Below are 24,464 nucleotides of genomic sequence, written 5' to 3' on the forward strand. Positions count from 1 at the left end.
CTGACCATTGTTCGAACCTGGAAGCTTTCTTAGCGCATTACTCTCATCACTCCGCCACGGAGACCGACAGCTTCTCTGTTCGATTCCCAGCTGAGGCACTTTGCGCGATGATTCAGCTGTCTAGTCATCGCTTGCAAGTGACCTTAAAATAAACTTTGTCCAAGTTTGGACATCTTAACGAATTTTTCCGGGAAGTCGGAAATAGCTTGCGGGAAACCAGAAAATGCAATTTCACCGTTAGTTATCGGCACGGGAAAAGTTTCCAGACCTGCAGGGAGGGGGAGAGAGAGAGACGGACAGGCGGTAGATCATTTCCGGAACGGCATTTGAATTAGAAAGGCAGATCTGAAAGTCCAAATCCGGATGACAAACTGTATCCGAAGTAGTAATTTTTCCTCCGATCGATCCCGAGCAGGTAGGAGTTTCCTCCTGATTGATGGTCGCAGATGCTGGAGCTAATTAAGAACCAGAGTCGTTTCGGCGAAAGAAGTGGATATAGAAGTATCTGTGATATATCTATTACATTATATCACGAATGGGAAGGAAGTTGTGGAGAATTTCTGGCAGCGCGATGGGAGTAGGAGGAGGAGACCGAAAATGTGGAGGTTCTGGAGAAATTCTTTAAACTTTCTCTTGCTCTCTCTCTTTCTCTCGTCTTTTTCTTTAAACTTCCTCCCATGCCTCGAGCAATTTGTCAGGCCTTGGGGAAAAAAAACTGATATTTGAGTTGGTGAAGTTTTCAATTCAGAAACGTATGATTTATTTGGGATCAATAAATTGCAGAAGCTGTGTGTGCCCCAGATTTTCTCCTCTCTCTCTCTCTCTCTCTATCCGAAGGAAGTTGGAAATAGAGGAACGGATAAGGAAGGGTGAAGGAAAGAGAGAGAGGGATAATCTTATCCCGTCCTTATCCTCCGAAAATCAATCCTTCCTTATCCTCTTGCTGCTTAACTTCCATGTTCGGTGAATGTTGAAGTTGTGGTTGGTTCCTTCTCGCTGCGTCTGTTTGTCTGAAATCCCCCGCCAGGATGCTTGGATCGGAGCTTCTGTTCTTAGTCGAGATTTCTTGGAGTATTTACATGTGTCAGATCCCTCTCCACACAAAGTTCTCCTTCCGAGATGCGTGCACAGCGTCACCATGCCGAAATCTTCTTGCTATGTAATCCACGTGAAGGATCGGAGCGAAAATTCTGCTTCTAAACCTTGCCTAGATTCTGGCTGAAAGCTCCATATATCAGTAAGTGCACCAATTGAGCTAACTCTCCGGTACTTATAAACCCAGAGGTACCTTGGAGCAGTAATCCACTTGTTCCCAGCTTGAGCAAGAACGATAGATCTTTGTCAGCCTTGCCGATTTCCTTCACTTGCACGATTGATGGACATATAGAGCTCTGTAGCAAAAAATAGGTTAGCCGCCAGTCAGGCCTGCGATTAGTATAGAATAAAGAGGTAACGCATAACTACCCTTGCACATTGCAAGATGTCGTGTAGCCATATCGGGAAATGTGGAGATAGTGTTGCCTCAAGTACACATTTTATTCGGGGCTAAGTGCACCATAGAGCCGCTCCATGCAGAGGCATGGTGGCTGCAAAAAAGTGCTCAAGCCGACGACGTTATCAGTACAATCTGGGAGGCATCGTAACAAAATACTTACCTCGTTGCCTTGTAATCAAGCGATCTTGGGCTCGATCCCGGTGAAAGCAATTTGTACAATGACTCAGATTCAGTCAGGGTTAGCTTATGAATATGAGGTGTACTTAGAACAATGTTTGGCAAACAACATGTACGGGTGCACAATGGGACGAAGCCCGGTTGAAACGCCAATAAATATTTTAACCTTACAATTAAGCGTGTATAGCTTAACTAAAAGCAACCATACCTTCACATATCAATATGGAATCTTACCATCTAATAAGCCATACCCTCGGAACTAGACTTCACGTCACACTTGGGCAAATTCATTGTTTTTCGGGGATGACACTGCATAGCCCTACACTGATATATTTGTAATTAAAGCCCGAATCACACGGAACTGGATCCCAGTAGCAATGCCCTAGTTGGCGCTCGACTGGCTACCCATTTGCTAGTTTTCGCCTCACACGATACCTGTTACCGTATTTGTCGATAGACTTTTGTTTCCATAAAACATTGCGCAGAGCAGACAATCTGTAAAGTAATTTGAAGAATGTTGTAGGAGAATTACTGCTTTGTGCTTTTATTAAAAATTAAAAAAAAAAGTGTGAACTAGAAATTGGCTCGAAAAAATTATGGTAATCAATGAGTACCGAACAAGCTTTTTAATTAACTCGAGTATTCATATTCATACATGAGTTTCTCAGGTTTCATTAAAAAAAAGGAACATTTAATACGCTTGTAATAATAAAGACTTTCATTTTCAGCTAATCATATTTGTAACGTACACATCTCATCGCTTTGCATAAATACCTAAATATTAATGAATACTGAACAAGAATGCACTACATGTTATCTGTTTACTTTTTTTATCGTGAAACTAACAAAAAGAGCCAACACTCGGAAATCAGACACAAAAAAACTCTTCTTTGCAAACTCATAGATTATCTTCACATGGCCAAACTTTACTCTGATTGGCTGTTCCACAGAATCCAGTCGAGGAAAGCCAGTAGCAATTTACTTCCGGTCAGGTAGCCAGTTCAGAGTCAACTGACTGGATATCCAGTTCCGTGTGATTCAGCTTTAAGTATTCGTTGTCCATTAACGGGACTTTTTGCGCACTTTCTTTTCCAACACGAATGCCAAAGCTTGCTTCTCTCTGGATGCTGGGAAATTGCAAAGGGAGTTGCTGATGTCGCGTTGCAGACCCATTCCACAAGTGATCAAAGCGAAGATAAGAGAGAACATTCCCTGTCGAAGCTCCACAATTCAAAGCAACCTCACTATCCTCTACAATGCTGAAATCCATTGTTGTCACTTGGGTCTCTGAACAATGGACATTGCTTCGTCTGGATGCTTCTACCGAGTTAAATTTCTACGCGTAAATACGTTCACGAACGGAGGTTTCGTACAAGCTGTACTGATCAATATGTCTTTGGGCTTTCTTTTGTTTCATGTGTTACGTTATAATTAACAGGTCTATGCTGAAAGTATACTTTTCGTTGTGGCTCTTGAATCAGGTGTCTCACCAACCCTTATATCTTGACCCATGCGTTTCCCATGACACGTCCATCAAGATCTTATTGTATTCCAGCAATATTTGAACGTGAAGTTAGATTCCTGATCCGTGGTACACTGGCGTCGCTAGTAATTTCTGGAATGGGCTCAAGAGTGGAGAAATGTTTTCGAGATAAATATGTTAAGATTCTGTCTGTCTCTCTCTCTCCTCCGCTACCTCTTTCCTTTTCAGTCTGTCCTTCTGTGTGTATTTCTCTCTTTTTCTCTCTTAGCCAAATGTGGCACAAATACGATGTAAAATAAAGCAAATTAATCAATCATTCAATCTTTCTTCCTGTTTCTCTAGCCCTATTTTCATCTTTCTCTTCCATTGTTTCTCCATCTCTTTCTTCCTCTAATTTTCTCACTACTATTTCCTCCATTTCTTCATCTCTTCCCCTGTTTCTCCATCTATTTCTCTCACTTCATCTTCTTTATATATGTCACTCTTTTTATCTCGTTGTCTGTCTTGCTCTTTATCCCCTTTTATGTGCGTGTGTGATTCTTCCTCTTACACGGTGCCACAGGACAACAACTCTGTTATAAGAGCAGATAGCGAAAAATGAAAAGAGGGAAAAGTTATTGGGAATATGTGATTTTCAATCTATTGTGTTTGAATTTTCAATGTAGAATGCACCGCTGAGGTACCCAGGTATGAGCCTCAGTGAGAACGAAAAATACCTTGTTACCACATGATTGATCCTTAGTGATAAATAATCGCAAAGTCAAAAGACTAAATATTCCTTTAAGAACGAACCATGTGTCAAGAAAGCATTTTCCGTTCTCTTGAGGCTCGTACCAGCGTACAGCCTCAACGGTGCATTATACTTTAAAAATTCAAGCATATTGGATCGAAAGCCACACATTTCCAACAACTTTTCCCTCTTTCCATTTTTTGCTATCTGCTCTAATAACGGGTTTGTCCTATGATATGACGTTTTGAATCACTTTGTATAACAGATTCTTAAAAATCTCATGGTCGGTAGGATTCCTGTGGTGCGAAGCAATTGCTTCGTTTGTCAATTGCGGTTTTCTTCCTTTGGCCGGACCTTCCCGGTGGCGTAGTGGTAACGTCGCCACATTGTAATCAATGGGTCCCGGGTTCGATACACGGTGGAGGTTCTTATTCCACTTTAAACTGTAGGTCCAGTCACGATTAGAATACCTGTGCAAAAAGGGACTTAAAACATCAACAATAACTTTTCTACCCAATTTAAAATTGTAACCAGTTTAACTAATTTTGTTCTATTTTATCCGTAGCTATGTGAAGTGTCTCATGTTAAGCTTGATTTGTTTCTTTCTCGTTACAGCAATAGGCGTGGAGGGGATGGTGGAGCTGCAGCGAGGTTTGTCGCCCTTCCACCATCACAGCAAAAGGTTCAGCGGATTGTACACAGGGCCATACTTCGATCCCAGCATGCAGACCAACATCACCACCCAACTGGGAACGCACGCGTACCTTCCCTGCAAGGTGAAGCAGCTGGGCAACAAATCGGTGAGTACCCTTCCAGGCATCTTGAGTTCGAATCCTAGAGTAAAAAGCAAACAAAGATATCATTGGTCCTCAACAGTCGTCCAAGACACTATACTCTGTCCCTGGAATCTCTGGAGCAAGATCGCACGTAACGATAGTGAAGGGGAGAAAGCAAGTACACGTTGATGCAAACAGCTAGTAGATGCAGTCGCTTTTCTCCCTCCACGCAGTACCATTCCCTTTCACGTGTTCATTAGTCGAGCCGCGCTTTCTTTCGCTTGCTCACTTTAGAGAGTATAGCTTGATATACATCGTGCCATCTTGCTTGAGTTACAATATGACTTTCAGATGTCATTGTAGTGTGTGTGATCCCAATTAATCTAAATTACTTAAAAATACGATTTAAAAAACCTAAATTACAAATGTAAATACGGGTTTCTGCGATAACAGGAAATTTCATCACATGTTTTGTTACATCGGCGCTATATTAAAGAGAAAACACTTGTCGCCTTGTAATCAAGAGGTCTCGGTTCGATATCCTGTGGAGGCACATAGCGGTTCGGCTCCCACTTTAAACAGTAGGTCTAGTCACAATTAGGCTATCTGTGTATAAAGTGAACTTAAACATTCAACTATAAAATCCTACGCTCAGGGCTATATTTAAAATTGTTTCTTTGAACAGGAGAAAAATATTTCTTGTTTCATATTTGTTCGTCTTATAACTGAGTTATTGCTATTGTTAAAATGCGAATGTTATATTCAAATTATGTTGAAAATGTGTTTATCCACACTAAGTTAAAAGTGACACTATTGATTGATTTGGTATATATTACTTTGCTTTTCTACCGCATTAAGTTAATTGCGAAGATGAGGACGAGTGATGAAATGAAGATGAAGGAAAACTCACAAAGAACACGCATGTCCAGGTCGGGATTCGAATCCGGGACGCCTGGCGTCATAGCGCAGTGTGATAACCACTCCGGCACGGAGGCCGGCTAAGTGACACTATTGAAGAGATTAGAATAAGGAATGTCAAAGTTCGTTTAAAGTTCACTTTATGCTCAGAGAGGCTATCTGGGACTGGACTTACAGTTTAAAGTCCGGGTACTTCGTCACGGGACCCCGCGATTACAACTCGACAACGTTACTACTACACCATCTGGAAGAACCTAAAACTATCATTGTTCCAGCCCCATAAGAGAATGTAATTTGAGATTTATAGCTGGAGGAAGGGTGAGTGCACTCCCGAGTTCATGTAATAAGAATACCATTATCGTTTCGCCTCACAATATATTCTACCAATACACTGAAAAAATTGCTAGAGTACATTAATAACCTACGCGAAACATAGGCATTCATAGCACCCCCAGGAGACAAGAAGTTTGATAAACCTAATTGGCTGAGCCGAGCGAAGTGACGTTCCCTTCCACTACACATCCAATGGCGTTCGTCTTGTTGCTATATAGAAATGCTATTAACGGGGGAAAAGGAAAAGTAGTATTTTGAATTTTATGAAGATTGTTCTAGGAGATGTGTAGGGTAAAGTGCTTTTTTTTTACACCCATCTTCCACAAATACGAACTCTGGTAGCTGCTTCGTCTCCCGTCGTATCACATGACCAAATTGTTATCATGGTTATGAGAAGAAAGTAATGGCTATACCAAGGGTTATTTGATATCTTGGTTAGGTTTACGTCTACGACCAGCTCTGGCGTTGAATTACAGCATTGAATTACGCAGATGAATTTGCGCTTGACTTTAAATTTGGATAGATTCTGCATTATCCCGAGCACTTTATACTAGCCATTGAGTACTTATGTTAGAGCTGTCGTCACTGTTTTGCCCTGCAAAACAACCAACCGAAGTTAACACGTCAACTCATGTCAGCACACAACCATGTGAAAGGAAACTCTGCAGATTCATGACTCGAGACGAAGACAGTTTAGACAGTTCAGTTCATGGATTCGTGTGAGGTATGAAGGTACCCCCACCCCTACTGGTAGCATATGCCTCGTTTTCGTATCAAGATTGTACTACCGGAGCCGAACCGGCAGTTTTTTCCTTGATGTGATTTTTTTACTGGAGACCATCGCGGCAGTTCTTATTGTGGAATAATCGTAGTATGCTGCTGGAGCCGAGTGCAGCAGTTCTGGTTGTAATTGTACTAGTGAAGCTGGTCGCGGCAATTGTTGTATTACGATTGTACTACTTGAATCGAAGAGAACTCCCAGTAGAGAGACTGTAACAGCAGCAGCTTCATATTTCACTTTGTGTAGTCGATAGGGTGATCGCTACAAAGTTCTTGCTATCTTTACCGCAAAGAATTCCGCAAAGTTCTCATTCGTAGGAAGATGTAAAAATTGCATCTGTACTTCGCAGGTTGTTCCGGTTAAGTAGAAGACATTGCAGGGCACTTGTGAACAACATTATCAATGTTTAACGTTGCCCTGGTGCCTGTAAATACAGTCAATATAATAATCAGTACTGTTCTGTGTACATTGTATGGTGGTCAATAAATTTCTATCGCAAGCATTGCAACTTTAAGTTGTCAGCCTTTGTAACGGAGTGATTAGCTTGGGCGAAGCTAAAAGGCCTACATCTGCACCGTAAGACATCAATGGCATTTTGTCTGACCCATTGTTTATCCTCATTAACTGGAAGCGAAGCGATCATGGCAATTCTTGTGTCATGGTTGTACTACTGCAGCTGGACGCGGAAGTTCTTGTGACAGGATTGTACGTACTACTGCAGCTTAACGCGGCAGTTCTCGTGACATGATTGTACTACTGTAGTTGAACGTGGCAGTTCTTTTTGACATAATTGTACTACTGCAGCTGAACGCGGCAGTTCTCGTGACATGATTGTACTACTGTAGTTGAAAGCGGCAATTCCCGTAACATGATTCTACTACTGTAGCTGAATACACCAGTTCTCGTGGCATGGATCGAACGCGGCAGTATTCCTGACATGAGTTGGTTTCATTCACGATTTCACTACTTGGCAGGTGTTCTCTTGTCAATGAAGTCAATCGCGGCAGTTGTAGTATTATGATTGTATTACTGGAACAGAAATGGATTCGCCAGGGGCTGGGAGAACGACATAAAGTCAAAGCAGAATAAGCAACTTGAACAAATGTGTCCAACTTCTTTGGTGGTATATCTCTATTTGTAATGCTTGGTGACACTAGATTGGAATTTAACGCACCATGCACAATTCTAACGTCAATTCTCATGCTCTAGCATTTCCTTGAAGAGATCACAGTTTTATTGTTTTCTCATCAATTGCGATTGGCAAGCTAGGCATGTAACGTCACAAATTCGGGTCTCCGCCTATAATCCGAGTCTGCTGATGGATTTCCAGCCTTCGATGCTAGAAATATTCAATTTTTCGTGGAGGGAAAATCGACATTGGAACACTTCGACTGCAAGGAGCGGCGTTGCCCATCGGGAAACACCGCACGTATCAGAACGGATCTTCGTCTCTCAAGTCTTGCACGATTCTTTCTGCGCCTCTTTCTCTTCTCGGATTCTCTTTGCTGAGAAATTCCTCGCAGGAACCTCTCTCCGCGTACCCCTAGAACTTCAACTGTCAACCACCTCTCGAGCAAAACCGGGAAATAAATCGCATCGAAAGGTTGGAAGAAGGAATCGTTCTTTGTGCTCTTCAGAAGAAATGTTCGTATCGTTCACACCAAAGATCAACCGCCGCACTCGTATCGGAATTGGAATATTACGCGCGAGAAAAGGTTTCCTTCTTGGCACACAAACAACATTTAAAAAGCTAACAAATTCAGAGATTTAAAGTTGCTCAGCCGAAAAAAAAAACTTACAAATCCAGATATTACTAATTTTTCATACTCTATTCCTCTATTTTATGTGTTACTTAACTTCTTGACAAAACAGTAAGAGAGGAGGGTGCAGTTTACAGTTTAAAATTCTCGTTCACATTTTGGGTTGGGTTATATGGCGAATCCCCTTCAGCTCCAGTAGTACAACTGCCGCGATTGACTTCACTAGTACAACTAGAACGAGAATAACTGCTGTGATGAGCTCCAGTAGTGCAATCTTGAGAAGAAAACAAATCAGTTCGATTCCGGTAGTACAATCATGTCACGAGAAGTTTACCTATTTCCTGTGATATGCCGACCTCCGTGTTGGAGTGGTTATCACAGTGTACCTCGACACTAGGGGTTTGAATCCTAGCCTGGGCATTTTACTGTCTCTTCATCAATTTCATATCATCACTCATCATCGTCGTGATTAGCCAAAAGTGGTAGAAAAGCGACAATAAATAACAAAAATCTAATCTTTCTTCTTATGTAATTCCCAATTTGCTTTAGGACCATATAGACTGATGCAGTACTTTGTGTTTCTTTTATTGACTTTTGTGACAAAATTTCTTGCTATTTAAGCAGCTCTCTAAGAACAAAAGAAATATACTAGATGCACACTCTTCAACCACCACTGTGAATCTGCCTGTAGCGTGTTGTTTCCTTACAAGAAATTGCCACAAAGGAAACACCTTTGACATAAAAGGAAGGCTGCTCTTTGGATCAACAGAACTCCACAGATAATTTAGAAAGGAAAGCAGCATATTTAAATGCGAAAGCGGCATTAAATTTGTATGCCATTTCTTCTATCTTCGGAGAAGGTCGCGAGTTGCGGCGGCGGCGGCGTGTAAAACAACACAAGCAGAGATGGAACAACTTCGGCCGTAAGTTGAGAAAGAAAACACACACCTCCCTTCGACGGGGCTTTCCTTTTTACCCGGTTCTATTTTCTTTAGCGGCTCCAAGGAAATTAGCAGCTGCCGATTTCCCATGATTCTCTGCGGTGCGATGAGGGTTCAGCCTAATGACGCTGCAGAGCGTCTACCGGCGGGTTCCCAACAGCCTCATTGTGTTTTTCGTTAGCTGAAAGTAGACAAGTTATAAACCATTTTTGGCCTTCGCCATACGATGCGTTAGGAGTAATGCCTTTAAATCAAGAGGATCGGATTGTAATTCTATGTGAAGACCCTGTAGTCACGCCAAAGTTATTTACAATAATTACACGTAATTTTCTATATAGTCACGACAGCCATTTTTATTTAGTCAACGTCGTTTAGCACATCATGAGGATTTACTGTGGCTCAATGTGAAGAAAAGAGATGACGAATGGGAGAAATGTATCCTTAAATGTATCATGCCATCATTTTCCAGAAATGAGTAAGACAGGAAACCTATTATGAACGCCGAACTGGCACAGCAAAATCCTTTCTCGCTCCTGATCGCAGATATCTTCAAAGCTAAGAAAGAATTTGAGACATAACGTTGCAGGCATCTGGAAATAATAGCCCTCAATTGTTTTCTGGGAGAGGCTTCAGTATTCAGCACTTGTCATGGCGGAGTGGGGTTAGCGCACCGAAGTTCCGTCGCAAGTTCTATCTCCATCACCAGACAAAGGAAATGTGTTCACCTCATTACGAGAGAATTGGCGCTCTTCCGAAACGTAGTGCTAGAATACGTAAAAGAACTAGACAATGGATAATATACGATGTTCTCTCGAAACGTAGTGTTGGAATACGTAAAAGTAAAGCACTAAACTATATCCAGGGAATCTCTGGAGCAAGGCCGCGCATAACAGTAGACAAAGAAATAAAGTGAGCTGCGGAGAGAAGCACTACACGCTACTGCAAAGGCTGGTACCTGCAGTCACTCCCTGCTCCACGGAATCCCGTTCCCTCGCACGTGTTCATTGGTCGAGCCTTTTCGAGTCATAACTTGGCCAAAAACTTGCTTTTGTTCGGTAGCTCCAGAGAAGATCCGGACAGGGTATAGACAATGGATAATGTACAATGCTCTCTCGAAACGTGGTGTTACAATACGTAGAAGTAAAAGCACTAGACAATGGATAATGTACAATACTCACTCGTAACGTAGTGTTTGAATACGTAAAAGCAGTTGACAATGGATAATGAACAATGCTCTCTCGAAACGTAGTGTTTGAATACGTAAAAGCACTTCACAATGGATAATGAACAATGCTCTCGCGAAACGTGGTGTTACAATACGTAAAAGTAAAAGCACTAGACAATGGATAATGAACAATGCTCTCTCGAAACGTGGTGTTACAATACGTAGAAGTAAAAGCACTAGACAATGGATAATGTACAATACTCACTCGAAACGTAGTGTTTGAATACGTAAAAGCACTTGACAATGGATAATGAACAATGCACTCTCGAAACGTGGTGTTACAATACGTAAAAGTAAAAGCACTAGACAATGGATAATGTACAATACTCACTCGAAACGTAGTGTTTGATTACGAAAAAGCACTAGACAATGGATAATGCACAATTCTCGAAACGTAGTGTTGTAATACATAAAAGTAAAATCACTAGACAATGGATAAAGTCTAAGTAATTACAAAGTCTTTGGTTGACTAGTTTTCACATATTTTCAAAAAACTACACCTTTTTTAAGATATTCTGTTATATTGAATCTTGGAACTAAAATTCATTTCTACAATCATCTTAAAGACAAACTTAGTTCACTAACATTCAATAAAGGGTTTAAACTAGCCCTCGAATACTTGTGTGTATTTAGTATGCATTTTTAAAAAGATGTCGCCATTGCATTCCCTTCCTTTCTTGGCGAAATTGTTGCTGAGACGGCATCATTGTGTGCTCTGCCATCCCTGGGAAAATTCTCTTTAAATTTTGAGACAAATCTGCGTCCTGGCTAATATCTCTTCTCTTCTTATATCTCAAATGAATAAATAGGAGTTTCCACTCCATACCACGAAGCGTCATCAGCATATCTCTCGCTGACAGGAAACATCTACTTTCACGCGTCGTTACTTTACATCCAAAGGACATTACATCATCACAGAGGCAGCGGGAAGAAGCATAAAATGGATAGTAAGGGAGAAGCCTGCTCAACTGAAACCCGCTGCGGAGGCGCTGAGATAAGGCGAGACATGCTAAGTCACTTCCAGACAGTTGATGGTCGGAGGTCAGGTAATACAGATTCCAACTGATGCAAGGAAAAGAGAAAACCGGCAAAACAAAGGAAACAAGATTGGCAAAATAGCGAAAGCAGAAAATCGCAAAACAAAACAGAGTTGAAAAAATCTGCATGGGAAAAAAAGTAAATAAAACAGAGCCAGCTGAGGAAATATACAAAACGGACAAAGCTGAGAAAATATGCAAAATGAAGTGAACTGAGAAGCTATGCACATGAAAAATTTATCACTCATCCTCATCATGGACGCCCGCAGGGGAGGGCCAGGGGGCCACTTGCCCCCCCCCCTGAGATTTCTCGAAAGAGTTAATGTAATTGGAATTGTGAAATTGTAGCGGTATTTTTTACAAAAGGTATTGTTTTCTATGACTGTACGTTACAGCAACTATTATTAGTATTATTACTAGTGTTATTATTATTACTAGTGTTATTATTATTTGAAATAGGGTTACATTTAAGCTTAGTCTATTTTACACTGATTATCTAACTACAAAAAACAGCTTTATGTCCTACATTAATTAATGTTAAGTATACAGTTATGCAAATTGCATATGGAAATACAGAATATGGAAATTACAAATGCATGTAGTTAAAAAACGTAAGAAGTAGTAGTAGTAGTGGTACATCAAATCAACGCAAAAAACAAGGATTTTGTCACCCACCATCTCATATTTTGATGAAACTTGGTGTACACCTTTTACTTATGGTTGAAAGAATCCCCCTGATTTTCTTTCACTGTATCCCAAACAGTTTTAATTTTACAGCTCTTGGAAATTTTATTAAATCTGTGTTGTCTGTCACTCTTGAGACTCTCGGCACAAGATACCCTTCATTACATTTTTTTTCTCCTTAACCAATAATCAGATCTCTCTGAAATGTTACACATAGCTCAACGAAATAATGAATATTTCAGAAAAAAATACACCTGCACTCAAACTATTATAAAAATGTCTCAAAAAAATTAATAATATACTTGTAGCCTAATTTTTGTTGTGGAAAAACTAGATTACGAAAACCTGAATTTTCAGCATATGGGCATGATGGAACCCAAAGTTTTGATGTTGAAAATTATTGCAAACACATGCTCTCTATCTACAAAGAAAGACATTTTTTTGTTTTTTTACTCCTTGTAACAAAAATGTTACGTTTTTTGGACATTGCGGAAAAAATTGCTGCTGAGTAGCCATTTTGTACAATACTCCTGCAGAAGATTTTTTTTTTATTTGTTTGTTGTTGTAACCCCTATGCAAGGGTAGATTAAAACAGACATTATTTTTCTAAAACTTGACTTCGTTTCAAAATGGCGGCCATTTTTGTTTCAAGACTTGCGGCATTTTTGACCTTTGCAGATAGTTGCGATAATTATCATAACTCAGCTACGAATAAATAGAAAACTGGGGTAGAAACATTGTTTTCAGTACATTTCAAGCTAAATGTTATGTTCTTTACCTTTTTCACCATTTTTAATGCAAATGGCTTCGCTTTCTCCCATTCTCTACCGTTATGCGTGGCCTTGCTCCACAGATTCCCAAGACAGAGTATAGTTACCTATTTTCTCTTCAGTAGTGTATTAGAAGCTCGTACACGGAACTCATGTGATTTCTCTGTTCTTTGGCAGGTATCCTGGATACGGAGGAGGGACGCGCACATCCTCACCGTCGACCGCTACACCTTCATCGCCGATGAGCGATTCCAGGCTTTCCACTCGGAGTCTGCGGACACGTGGACGCTGCAGATCAAGTACGTGCAGGCGAGGGACGCCGGCAAGTACGAGTGCCAGGTCAGCACTGAGCCGAAGATGAGCCACTTCGTCACCCTCAACGTTGTCGGTAGGTAACACTGCATGTCGCTTGCATGAGAGTCCAATTTCCAGCACCTTCCAAAATCATTCGCGCACTCTGAATTCTCATCTCGATAGATGCAACGATAATATATATATACTATTTTCTCACATGTAATCCTTCCGAGACATCGCGCTACGACGCCAGAAGTCCCGGGTTCGAATCCCGGTCTGGGCATGGATGTTTGTGAGTGTCAATTCATCAATTTCATCATATCATCACTCATCTCCATCTTCGCAAATTAGCCAAAAGTGGCACAAAAGCAAAGTAAAATAATGCAAAACGTCGTCCTAGTTGATAAAATGTACTCTTCGTTAATGAAAGGTTCCATTTTCACTACACAGTACAGCACAACTGACGTGACTCCCACAGTACGATTAGACTGTGTACTGATTGTATCCTTCCCTTTTGATTACAACGCCACCTCTCGGAAATGTTCTGTTTTGTAAACAAAGAGCATACCTCGGAACGAGCAAAGAGTAAAGCACTCGGTGTTTACAAAATGCAATCAGTGACGGTTTCTAACCACACATTCGCATACCTTATTAGCATTTTACCAACTAGGACGACGTTTACAAACAATGAAGTCAGTGGCGGCTTGTAACCACACATTCGCAATTATCTCGAAAACGGCTCGTTTGCAGACCCATGTTTACTGAGACATTTTTGCTTCTATTATCGTGTACTTTCAACTGTGTCAGTTTGAGCTTTTACTTATGATACACCCTGTATATGGAATTAAGTCTACTGTAGTACATATTGCAATAGAATGATCTCCTATCGAAATTCGATGCCGGTAGACACGTCCAAACTGTAATTCAGTTTCCATTATTTTTTTGGGTGATATAACTGTATTAACTTTAAAGCAGAAATACACCGTTTACCTTACTATTTTACAGTTGTTTATACAAATGTGTTACAAAATTATGTATATTTTTGTTTTGCTACTACTAAATTATGCCAGTTGGGTAACCGAGCCTATTAAGTGGTCGATTTTTGATCTCCCCATTGTAGTTCCCTCATTCGAATCTCGTCTTGGCATGTGTTTCTTGTTAATGTTCCTTCATCATCTTCATCTAATCATCATTCATCCCCATTTCCGTGATTAGTTAAAAGTGGCATAAATCGATGCTAATTAACGAAAATATAAATAGAGATAAAATGTCATTATCTACATTTTACTTGTACAGTATTAGCATGTATCAGATAGGTATTAGCATGATAATTCAAAATGTGTGAAGGGTAAATGAGATTCTTCACATAAAAGATGCAGAATAAATAAGTACAACTTTACTGCAAATAAGCAAGAATAATAACAACAACAACAAGCTGAGTCACTGTGTATAAAGATAAATGCATAAATCTCATTGGTTTTTATGATACATACACTATACCCTTCGTGGTTAGCTATGCCTCATACGTACACCGTAAAGTCTAGTTCTTGGCACCACCTATGTCTTAAGAGAACACTAATATAATTCTAATTTTAACTTTTAAAAATATTCTAAACAAGTATTTCTAATTTTTATTTATATTACGTCATAACATAGTCGTGAATTAACGTAACGGTTATTCCATTACTTTCCTGAGGAGAGTGAGTAACTAAAAGGTATCTAGTTTTTCGCCCCTCCCCCCTACCTTCCGCCCTTGTTCAGGGTGTTTTGTAATGTTTGAGTCTTAAACTTACTATTACGTGTTGTAATATGGGTGACCGTTGTTTTGTTTTCGTGAAACACATCCACATACTATTTCATTTGTTCGTTTAGTGCGTTTGCGTGTAATCTTTAATTTATTTGTTCATGAATATTAATTCTACTACCAGGTGGCGCAAAAGTCATCACCTGATTTTCTTAGCCTATGGCTTGGGTTTTAAATTAAACAATGTAGGTTCCTTTGTGTTAAACTTTTATTCTTTTATTGATACTTGTAAGTTTTATGTCCTAAATTTTTAAGATTACATCCAATAAATGACCACAATTCGAATTGATGCAAATTTGGGATCTTTTTATTGCGTTTTCCATGGTGTTGGAAATCTGCCGGGAAATGTCTTCAGTTTCATGCTGAATATTTTCCTTTAGTTGCTGTAACGTCTCTGGCTTATTCACATAAACCAATGACTTCAAATATCCCCAAAGGCAAAATCTGGAGTGGTCAAATCGGGGGACCTGAACGTCCGTGGCAAAAAAAAGTATCACGCAAAATTGTCACAATTTTTCCACGTTCATGTGGGGTACACTTATTAATTTTCGCACACAATAAATGTCGTGAGTATCTTCTATTTAACAGACAAAACACTACTGATATAAACAACAAGATGTCAAGAAAAGTCAGTTCAAATAGGATGATGAATTTTGCGCTACCCTTTATTAACAATGCTGTTCGTAATTCTAAGTAAGAAATAAATGAATCTTGTTAACCTTAACACTTGTTGGAAAATATCTTACAATAATATTCAAACGTTGTCTGCATGGATAAACCTCCAATTCACTTCATGCCACTAACTGCCACATATTGGGAGCGGGTCTGCATTTTAAACTGGTATTAGAAGCACTGTCCAATGCACGGGAATCGAACATTGTTCCTCTTGATTACAAGGCGGCTACTTATACCATTGCTTTCGTACAGAAAAAGGAGGCAGATCTAGGAAAGTGAAAAAAAAGAGTATAAGTATCTCTCAGAAATTAATAAATCGACAATGAAAACTCGAGTGGACTAGAACAAAAATATATAGATTTTTTTTTCACAAAAAGTTACTATGTATACCTGCCAAATCTTGGAGGAGCAAAATAAGTTTCTAATATCTCTTTTTCGAAAAATCACGCTCATATTCCAAATTATGATAAAATCTGATCTGTTTCAGGTTTCTCGCAACAGTCGTGTGGATTGCATTCCCTGTTTTTATATTTGTATAAAAGAAGCATTTTTTTTCTGTCAGAACGAAATACATTATTTTTTTAGATCTAGAATATTATTGTGGTTCTTTTAAACTAAAGCATTGCTTCTAGGAAACCCAAACGGAAATTTGAACGAAATATTCTCAGTGTTTACTGCTAAGAAGGTGAGTTATTTTTCTGGTTATTTAGTGTTTCTTTTTTAACCAAGGAACAGAGTGGGAACTATGAATAGGTGGAAACACAAACACGTAGTGTCACCCATACCCATGCTAGAGATCCGTATTTACTAATCCTATGTGGAAATTGCAACTGTGTGCGTGGCTAATGATGGCTGCAAGCACCTTCAAGAATGTTATACCGTGACACATGCAAAATACATTCGTACATAACGTATTTTCTATTTAAGGTAACCTCTTCTCTCAGAAATTTCAAACACAATGTCAAGTGAGATTTTACATGTGATGATTTGACTTGAGTGAGAAGCCTTCAAAATGTGGAGCTGTGGGAGAATGTTGTAGATGAAATGGACAGACGGAGTAACCACCTCAGACTTTTTGAAACATACACATGGCAAGAGAAACATGTGGATGATCGATTTGATCATCCGAAGAAGATACAGGATGGTAGATCATGAAGCTGTATTGAAGGAAGCATAAGAGGGGAAAAGCCACATTGGCAGGTTCAGGTTGGCGTATGTGAAACAAGTCACTCAAGATGTGAACTGCGAAAGTTTCAGAGAAATGAAGAGAGAGGAAGACAAGGGCAGATGGGAACTGCAGCAAAGAGGGACGTAATATAAACAAGTTCCACAGCCACCGTCTGTAAATACGAACGCATGGGAAACAAGGAACAAGGAGGAAAGAAATATGAAGCGAGCAGGGAAATAAGGGGGGAGGGGAGCAAATGAAGAGCTTGAGGAAACTAACGCCAGTGTTGAACACTCAAGAAAGAAAGAAAACAATGTTCACGTTAATGAAAATTTAGGGAAGAAAAATTATTCTACAAAATGACAGAGTAAGACGCAGAAAAGTACAGTCACGAACACTTCTGGATTGGCTCTCAATGGAATTGTTACAACTCAGAAGTGTCCGTGACTGTACACCCAGAATATTACCATGTTAAATATAGATTTTGTAAACGTGTGGACACGCAGAACGTTGAACCCGAAAAACTGTTCCTAAACCAGCTTCAGTAGAAATTTGTTAAGGGAATTGAAACGTTGAAGACCCACCCTCAACAACATTCCAAGTAACGCAACCCACAGTAGGCGTATTGAATTCCGAACATCATTGTGGCCTTCTTCCCGGCACCACTCTCATGTCTGCAGAAACCGCCCAGTCGAAAAGAACTTGCGAAATATTCGCACTTCTCTCTCCCCACACTCTGAGCAAACTTGCAGGAGACGTACTCCGAGGTAGCATCAACATTTGCAGAAGCTCGTCCCAACATTTTGATGGCCGAGATAGCCCTCGTTAGACACTGGAAATGAAGTGCACAAAACCCGATATAAAAAAAATAGAAGTCGAGGCGTGAATCGAATCCCACAACTGGTACAGGGACCCAGCATCAGATAGACGTTTCGGCAGTTGATGGGGTTATCATGTCTGGATCAACAGCTCCCATCGATCACAGACGAGAGCTTGTAGCCTGTCGTCTTCTCTCCTTTGTTCTGTCCTCTTCTTCTCTCTCCCCACCACACACGATTCTTTGCAAAGATGCTGGAAAGTGTTGAGTGGAGTAACGGAAGAACTTGAAAGGACAACCGTGGAAGTTAAACAAAGAGTGAAATATGGGGAGGGACGTGGCGAAGAATTCTGACAAAGAAGCAGCGTAAAAAAAATTGGAAGTTGACAGCTGAGGAAAAGCAATGTTTTTTTTTGCGCGCGCGTGTGTGTGTGAATTGGCCCATAAAGCCAAAAGTACACAGCTTTAACCAAGGTTTTGCCCTGAAAGTATGGCAACAACAAATCGTGGAGAGTAAGACAATGCGGAGTGACATTTGAATTGGAAAAAAATCGTTTTCTTCTACTCCATGTTAAAGTTTAGTACTTGTTATGGAAAACAGATAATACACGGACTGGATGGAACCTTCGGTAGGTTAAAAAACATGAAAAAGAACCCAAAATTTTAAAAAGTTAACACTGGTTTCATGTTGACAAATAAACGTACCTTGTGCGTGCTTCCCTTAAGTGTCATTTAGTAACCGATGTACAGAAATAAAATTAAACGCACGACAATTCGGAATTAATGAAACAGAAGATAAAGCAAGTGTAAATGATTGCAGCGTAAAGAGCGCTTTCACTTAGGCTTCTTGCAGACCTCCGTGCCGGAGTGGTTAGCACGGCGCGCTACGTCTCCACAGGTTCCGGGTTCGAATCCCGGCCTGAACATGAGTGCTCTCTTCATAAATTTCATTATATCATCACACTCGTCCTCATCTTCGCCATTAGCCAAAAGTGACAGAAAATCGAAGTAAACTAAACCAAATCAATCACTTAGGCTGTTTTCATGACCTCGTGGGTCCGCATAGTTAAGCAAGCAATTTATTTGAATTATCAGACCCGTCGTTAGGAAAAGCAATGCCGTTGAAATGTGGAAATGACAACTTCCATTTCTCGTAAAACTACACTAAAATCAACATCGTTATTAGTACTGCGTAATTATTATCTACTGTTATAAAACACACACACGTTTTCATTGTTAACCACAGGCAAAATTTGATACTGTGTACAAAACATCTAGGCAAACAACTCCAGTTTCGCAGCCACGATCGGTCCAAAAAGATAATTTATTATGTTTTTACACAACCGTTCATTACGGATTCATTGTCACGCTGAAACTTTTTATTACGTTAGTATTCTATGGAAACTGGAACATGGTAGCAGAGAAGCCGACAGGATAAAAATCCTGAGTTGACTTTTTCACTCAATTCATGCATTGTTGAACGGTAATTTTGCAGGTAGTAAATATTCTCGAAAGCACATTTTTGACTTTTAAAAAACATATTTCTTGTTCTTTTTCTAGCCCTTTTCAATTATGATTCAAACTTACGTTACACATAATATAATATATCGGAAGTGTGAGGCCTTGTGCGGTGCACACGCGTCATACGTATCTAGTTGTGGGCCTGGTAACTGCAGTATTTATTACCGAGTATCCTTGGCCGTGCGGTCTAAGGCGCTGTGCTTTTGGGCTCCGACTGCGGGACTGCATGGGTTGGAGTCCGCCTGCGTTCAGTCTCTGGGTTCTCGGCCTGAGTATAGGGCCGGTGGCAACCCAACATCGTGAGGAAATTGGGGAGCTACGAGTGAGTAGCGTAACCCGGTCTCGGATATCTCCTATAACGACTGAGGGTTCGAGGTGCTGACCTCACGTCTCCCCATTATCGGTTGAAGATCTCCACACTTCTACAGGTAAGACTGTGGGGGGTGACTGGCAGTCGGGAGATAGGCCAAGGGCTGTCGCGCCATGGGTTATTATTATTTAAGTAATGTGTGGTGCTGATCACATCACCTCCAAAATGGCCAAGATCGAGAATGAGTGAGGGGACCCTACTCCCGCATCCCCTAAATGTGCCTTCATAGCACGGTGCTATATGCACGGGAACTTCAACTTTATTTAAGTAATGTATGTGTTTGCGTATGTGCATCATATATTATTATTATTTGTTTGATGTTGTGCCGCACCCCATCACTTCCACAACAATGATTCAACGTGCCCTGGTTTCTGTGGGTATAAGCCAGGACGTCAGAGCTGTATTATTTTCTATCCCATTCTTAAAGAATTCGAGCCTACATCCGTGGTGAAGTAATTAGCACAGCACGCTACTACGCCAGGTGTCCCGGGTTCGAATCTCGGTCTGGCCATCGGTGTTCTTTGTCAGTATTCGTTTATTAATTTCATCATAACATCACCCATCCTTGTCTTCGCGGTTAGCCAAAAGTATAAGAAAAGAGACGCTAAGTAACAAAAATTAAATCTTATGGGAATTGTCTATGTAACACCGGCAAATTTATTGTATCCATTACAATATATAATGAATTTTTTCATGTCTGAGTCTGAGATTACATGTGGACTGAGCAGTATGGAAGGTAACTCTGGCACCAAGCGCCAGAGCTTCGATAGCCAGAAACGTGTAACAAATTATGACACTCCTCGAAATACGTGGTTTCCTGATTCGTTACAACGTAATTTGAAGTAAGTTCATTGTATCGTTTCAGCCCTTTGTTCGCGTAAAAGTGTGTGCATCGAGAAATAACTGGGCTGATCTACATAATCCACTTAAAAACCCAGCCAAGCCCGTCGTTGTTTCCCGAAAGCCATCTTGCCCGGCCCTGCTTTCTGTAAGCCTTGCTTTCCCTCGGTCACAGGCGGGGGGACGTGTGAAGGGAGTTCGGAAATAATGGTCGCCGTTTGAGGGGTATGGCGCAACCCTCCTCCCCTTTCCCTCAGCCCCTATCGGTGCCTGGGGCTGGGTTTAAATCATGGCGGCTGATTCTGTGCCAGGAGAGAGAGGGAGAGAGAGAGAGAGAGAGAGAGAGGGCCAGACTGGTAATAACCATCCCTCACCATCCAGCCCGAGCGACCTAAATTTCGGGAGAGAACAGGCTCCTGCGAGAAACCTCCGGGTACCTAGTGGTCCCGTGGGAACGCACGAGACAATCCTACAGCCCTTCCCCCCGTCTTAAACAACTCGAGGAGCATCCCTTTGAGCCGGTTTCAGGTGCAGAAGCGCTAACACGGCCTCTGCGCTCGTATCCGTCGACGGTGGTTCCATCTGTTATCTCGGAAGCAAATTACAGTGTCCTCAAATGACCCCTTAATTACCATAGATTTAAAGAATCGTCTGTTCATCCGCCTGTATCTTGAGGGCTGAGGGAAAAGGGCCCGCAGCCAAACGTGCTTCTCTGTAACATGCAAATTCTCAACTACAACCTCGACTCTGCCTCTGGCTAACACGTGCGAGGAAAAATAATGGTCCACGGTCATCAATTATTGTAACGCAGCAACAATTCGGTGTCTTGCTTAGGAAAGATAACATAGCTCATTTAAGAAAAGTGCCTCAATTTCGACTTGAGTTAATTGGAAGAAGATGAGTGTTTAATTCGAGAATTGTTAACAAAAGCTAGTGCACAAAAATAATGTTACTAAACTGAAGAAAGTCTCACAGATGGTGTACTGACTAACCTTGTCGCCTGCTCATTCAGGGGTTTCAGGTGCATATTCACAAAACCCACATGGAAATCGCAATTGCATGCGTGGATAAAAGCAACAGCCAATAGTAGGCGTTTCTTCATGACGCAACAGCCCATTGTCTGATTCCTTGATACATGAAAGGTAGAGAATTGGAAACGAAAGGATATTTTTACCAGTTGACGTCCCTGTCTTGTTTCTGTTTAATAGGACGTATGAAAATGAAAGAGAATTACACGAAACGGATGAAGTCATGCTAAGAATCACCCATGGTCAGGCTGGGAGCGCTTTTCTGATAGGCAGAATCTTCTAAACATCCCACGTCAATTTCCGCGATAGACATAATACATTCAGTACACAATTTTGATAATACTACTTTTTACCCTTCCCAACTTTTGAACAATTCAAAGTGCAGAAATCCAATATGGCGAAATTATTTTTCAAAATGGCGGCAAACCTACAATTGGATTTTTTCGAACTTTTTTTTGGACAAACAGCCTGTCTAAATAAATCCCGAGTACTCCCGCTTTCTCATCTTGAATTCCTACATCAAATCATAATTACACTAGACTATAAGAAGATAACGGTTAAACGAATTACTTCATAGGCATAGTCAAAACGGGAAAAAGGAGAAGCCAGAATTTGTTTGTTTTCATTAAATTCCTAGAAATGTGTCAAGAGTGTACTTTGACCGTACATACTGTCAGGTTAAATGAAGGTACGCGAAAAACAAGAACATTTTCAGCAACGTATGGCTCTCACAGTTAATAAACGACATTAAAAAAAGCTAATATCTTGTTTATTCTGGTAGATGGAGCACATCATTGGAAGAATAGAATGAGTGCAGTTAGTCACAATCTATTTCACCGTGTTTTCCACTTGGTGTTAAGCATAGGTAATTGCTGGTTTCTCCCCTTCTCTCTCTCTCTCTTCCTTGGTTCTTTCAGAAGATGAGAGGGGGAATTCTTTCAACCGTTATCCTGAAAGTTATGCACCAACTGGGGAAAGTGCCAGTTAATGAGTTTTGCATCTGAAGAAAATGTTGGGTTAGTTTCGAGAGAGGGACGAAACTGCGCAACCCCCTCCTTTAAACACTCGAGTATATTTCCCGCGAATTTCCTACTCCGCAAAATTGTACCTTTGCGAATTCTCGCTCACTGCCTATGGTTGTCAACTTTCCGTTTATGAGCTGGGAGTTGGAGGGGTCCCCCCCGTATGCAAAAGGTTGCGCTGGCCCTTGAATGCATCCCTCCTTCCCCCTGTATTAACCTCTGCTAGGTTTTTTTCGCGCCAAGATGTTTTGCGTGCAGCCTGCTTGCTAGGATGCAATAATTTCTCTCCTTCAAGGAGCACGGAGGAGAAAGGAAATGATGAAAAAACCTTGTGCAGAGTTGAAGGGAAGAGCGGGGGGGGGGGCGGAAGGTGGAGAGACTTTATTAAATTCCGTCGACTCCTCCCCTACCAAGACGGGCCAACGTGCTGCGGAAAATTTCCTTTAACCCTTGCGGTACCACGCGGGTTTTTCCTCGGACGCACAAGAGTTCTAGCATGTTTCCCCAGAAGACTTGTTCCAGTTTTCCCCCATAATGGAATACCCATGGAATTTATTCCTGGAAGTTTCCACTCTGTTTGTTATTTTGTGGAAATATTTTCATGTGGTTTGTCTATAAGATTGCTCCTACATAGAATTAACAGTAGTATGCGAGTAAATAGCTGCATAATGAAAGAGAGATTGAAATACTTTAAAGTGCTCGGTATTTCTTACCCTATCCTTTTTTTATATTGTCTTTCTATCCATAGTTTAGCTTTTGTTTCCGTTTTGACATCTTTAAAATTAGTCATTCCGTTTAGTGTTGCAGATTTTTCTGTTCATGCATGTGAAACTTAGTCCCCTGCATTAAAATTTAAAACTGGACAATTAGTATTCCTGTCCAGATATTATTAGAATAATTAAATCAAGAAGACTTAGGTGGGCAGGCGATGTGGCACGAATGGGAGAGAAAATAAGAGTTTACAGGATTCTTGTTGGGAAACCTGATGGTATGAGACCTGTAGGAAGGCCAAGACAAAGATAGAGGGATAACGTTGAGATGGACCTAAAGGAAGTCGACAAGGATGGAAAAGATTGGATTGATCTTGCCCAGGATAGGGACAGATGGAAGGCTTACGTTGCTGCAGCTATAAACCTTCGAATTTAAGATGGCTAGAGAATTAGTTAGGTTTTTCTGTTATGTATTATGACGTAACGCATAGCACAATAACGAAGCAAATCTGCCATCTCGGTGGCCAATAGCATTCTGTGTTATCCTCATGGTCTCCCTTAGCAAACCTCAACTCAAGGTTCTGGCTTCGAGTCGTAGTTGTAACATTAGTATTTCATTATAATTGTTCCTTTATTTACTTCATTCAATAAGTATTGACCCCAAAACGTAGAAATTAAACTTTAAAAGCGCAATAAAGTGACTTTAAAAACACGATATAAAGAACAATCCATTAGAATGGAGTTGAACACAAACCCTTCCATTTTGTTTCGCCATGTCCTAGATATATTGATCAATATTTTCAAATATACAAATGAAGTTCATGTATAGAGAAAAATATAAAATGTTTACTAGGCGTTAATACAATTTCCACATACGCATATTAACTATATTTATTCGAGTACCTTGAATTAATATTTAGGTAAACATTGATCTTGTTCGAGGTTAAACATCGCTTGGTTAATGAAAATTTCCCAACAAGTTTTCACTCGTCCAACAAGAAATTTTGTAATTTGTAAATTGTCAAATGATGACCTTTAATTACAAATATTTGTGACATCAAAGCGTGCCAGAGCTTTGGAAGAGTTTAATTTATTACAAACCCAT

The 24,464-nt window shown here is 40.5% G+C and overlaps 1 protein-coding gene across 1 annotated transcript in view; it reads left to right on the forward strand.

Moving 5' to 3' along the window:
- Window positions 1–24,464, forward strand: part of LOC145985092 (neurotrimin-like) — a 548,487-nt gene that overhangs the window by 489,380 nt on the left and 34,643 nt on the right. Inside the window, exons 2-3 of the mRNA XM_083118687.1 lie at window positions 4,501–4,685; window positions 13,288–13,498. Coding sequence (XP_082974813.1) covers window positions 4,518–4,685; window positions 13,288–13,498 — 379 coding nt within the window. The 5' untranslated portion in view covers window positions 4,501–4,517. The remainder of the gene's footprint in view (window positions 1–4,500; window positions 4,686–13,287; window positions 13,499–24,464) is intronic.

This window comes from Lepisma saccharinum, chromosome 3 (assembly GCF_977018435.1).
Source record: "Lepisma saccharinum chromosome 3, izLepSacc3.1, whole genome shotgun sequence".
Classification (NCBI taxonomy): Eukaryota; Metazoa; Arthropoda; class Insecta; order Zygentoma; family Lepismatidae; genus Lepisma; species Lepisma saccharinum.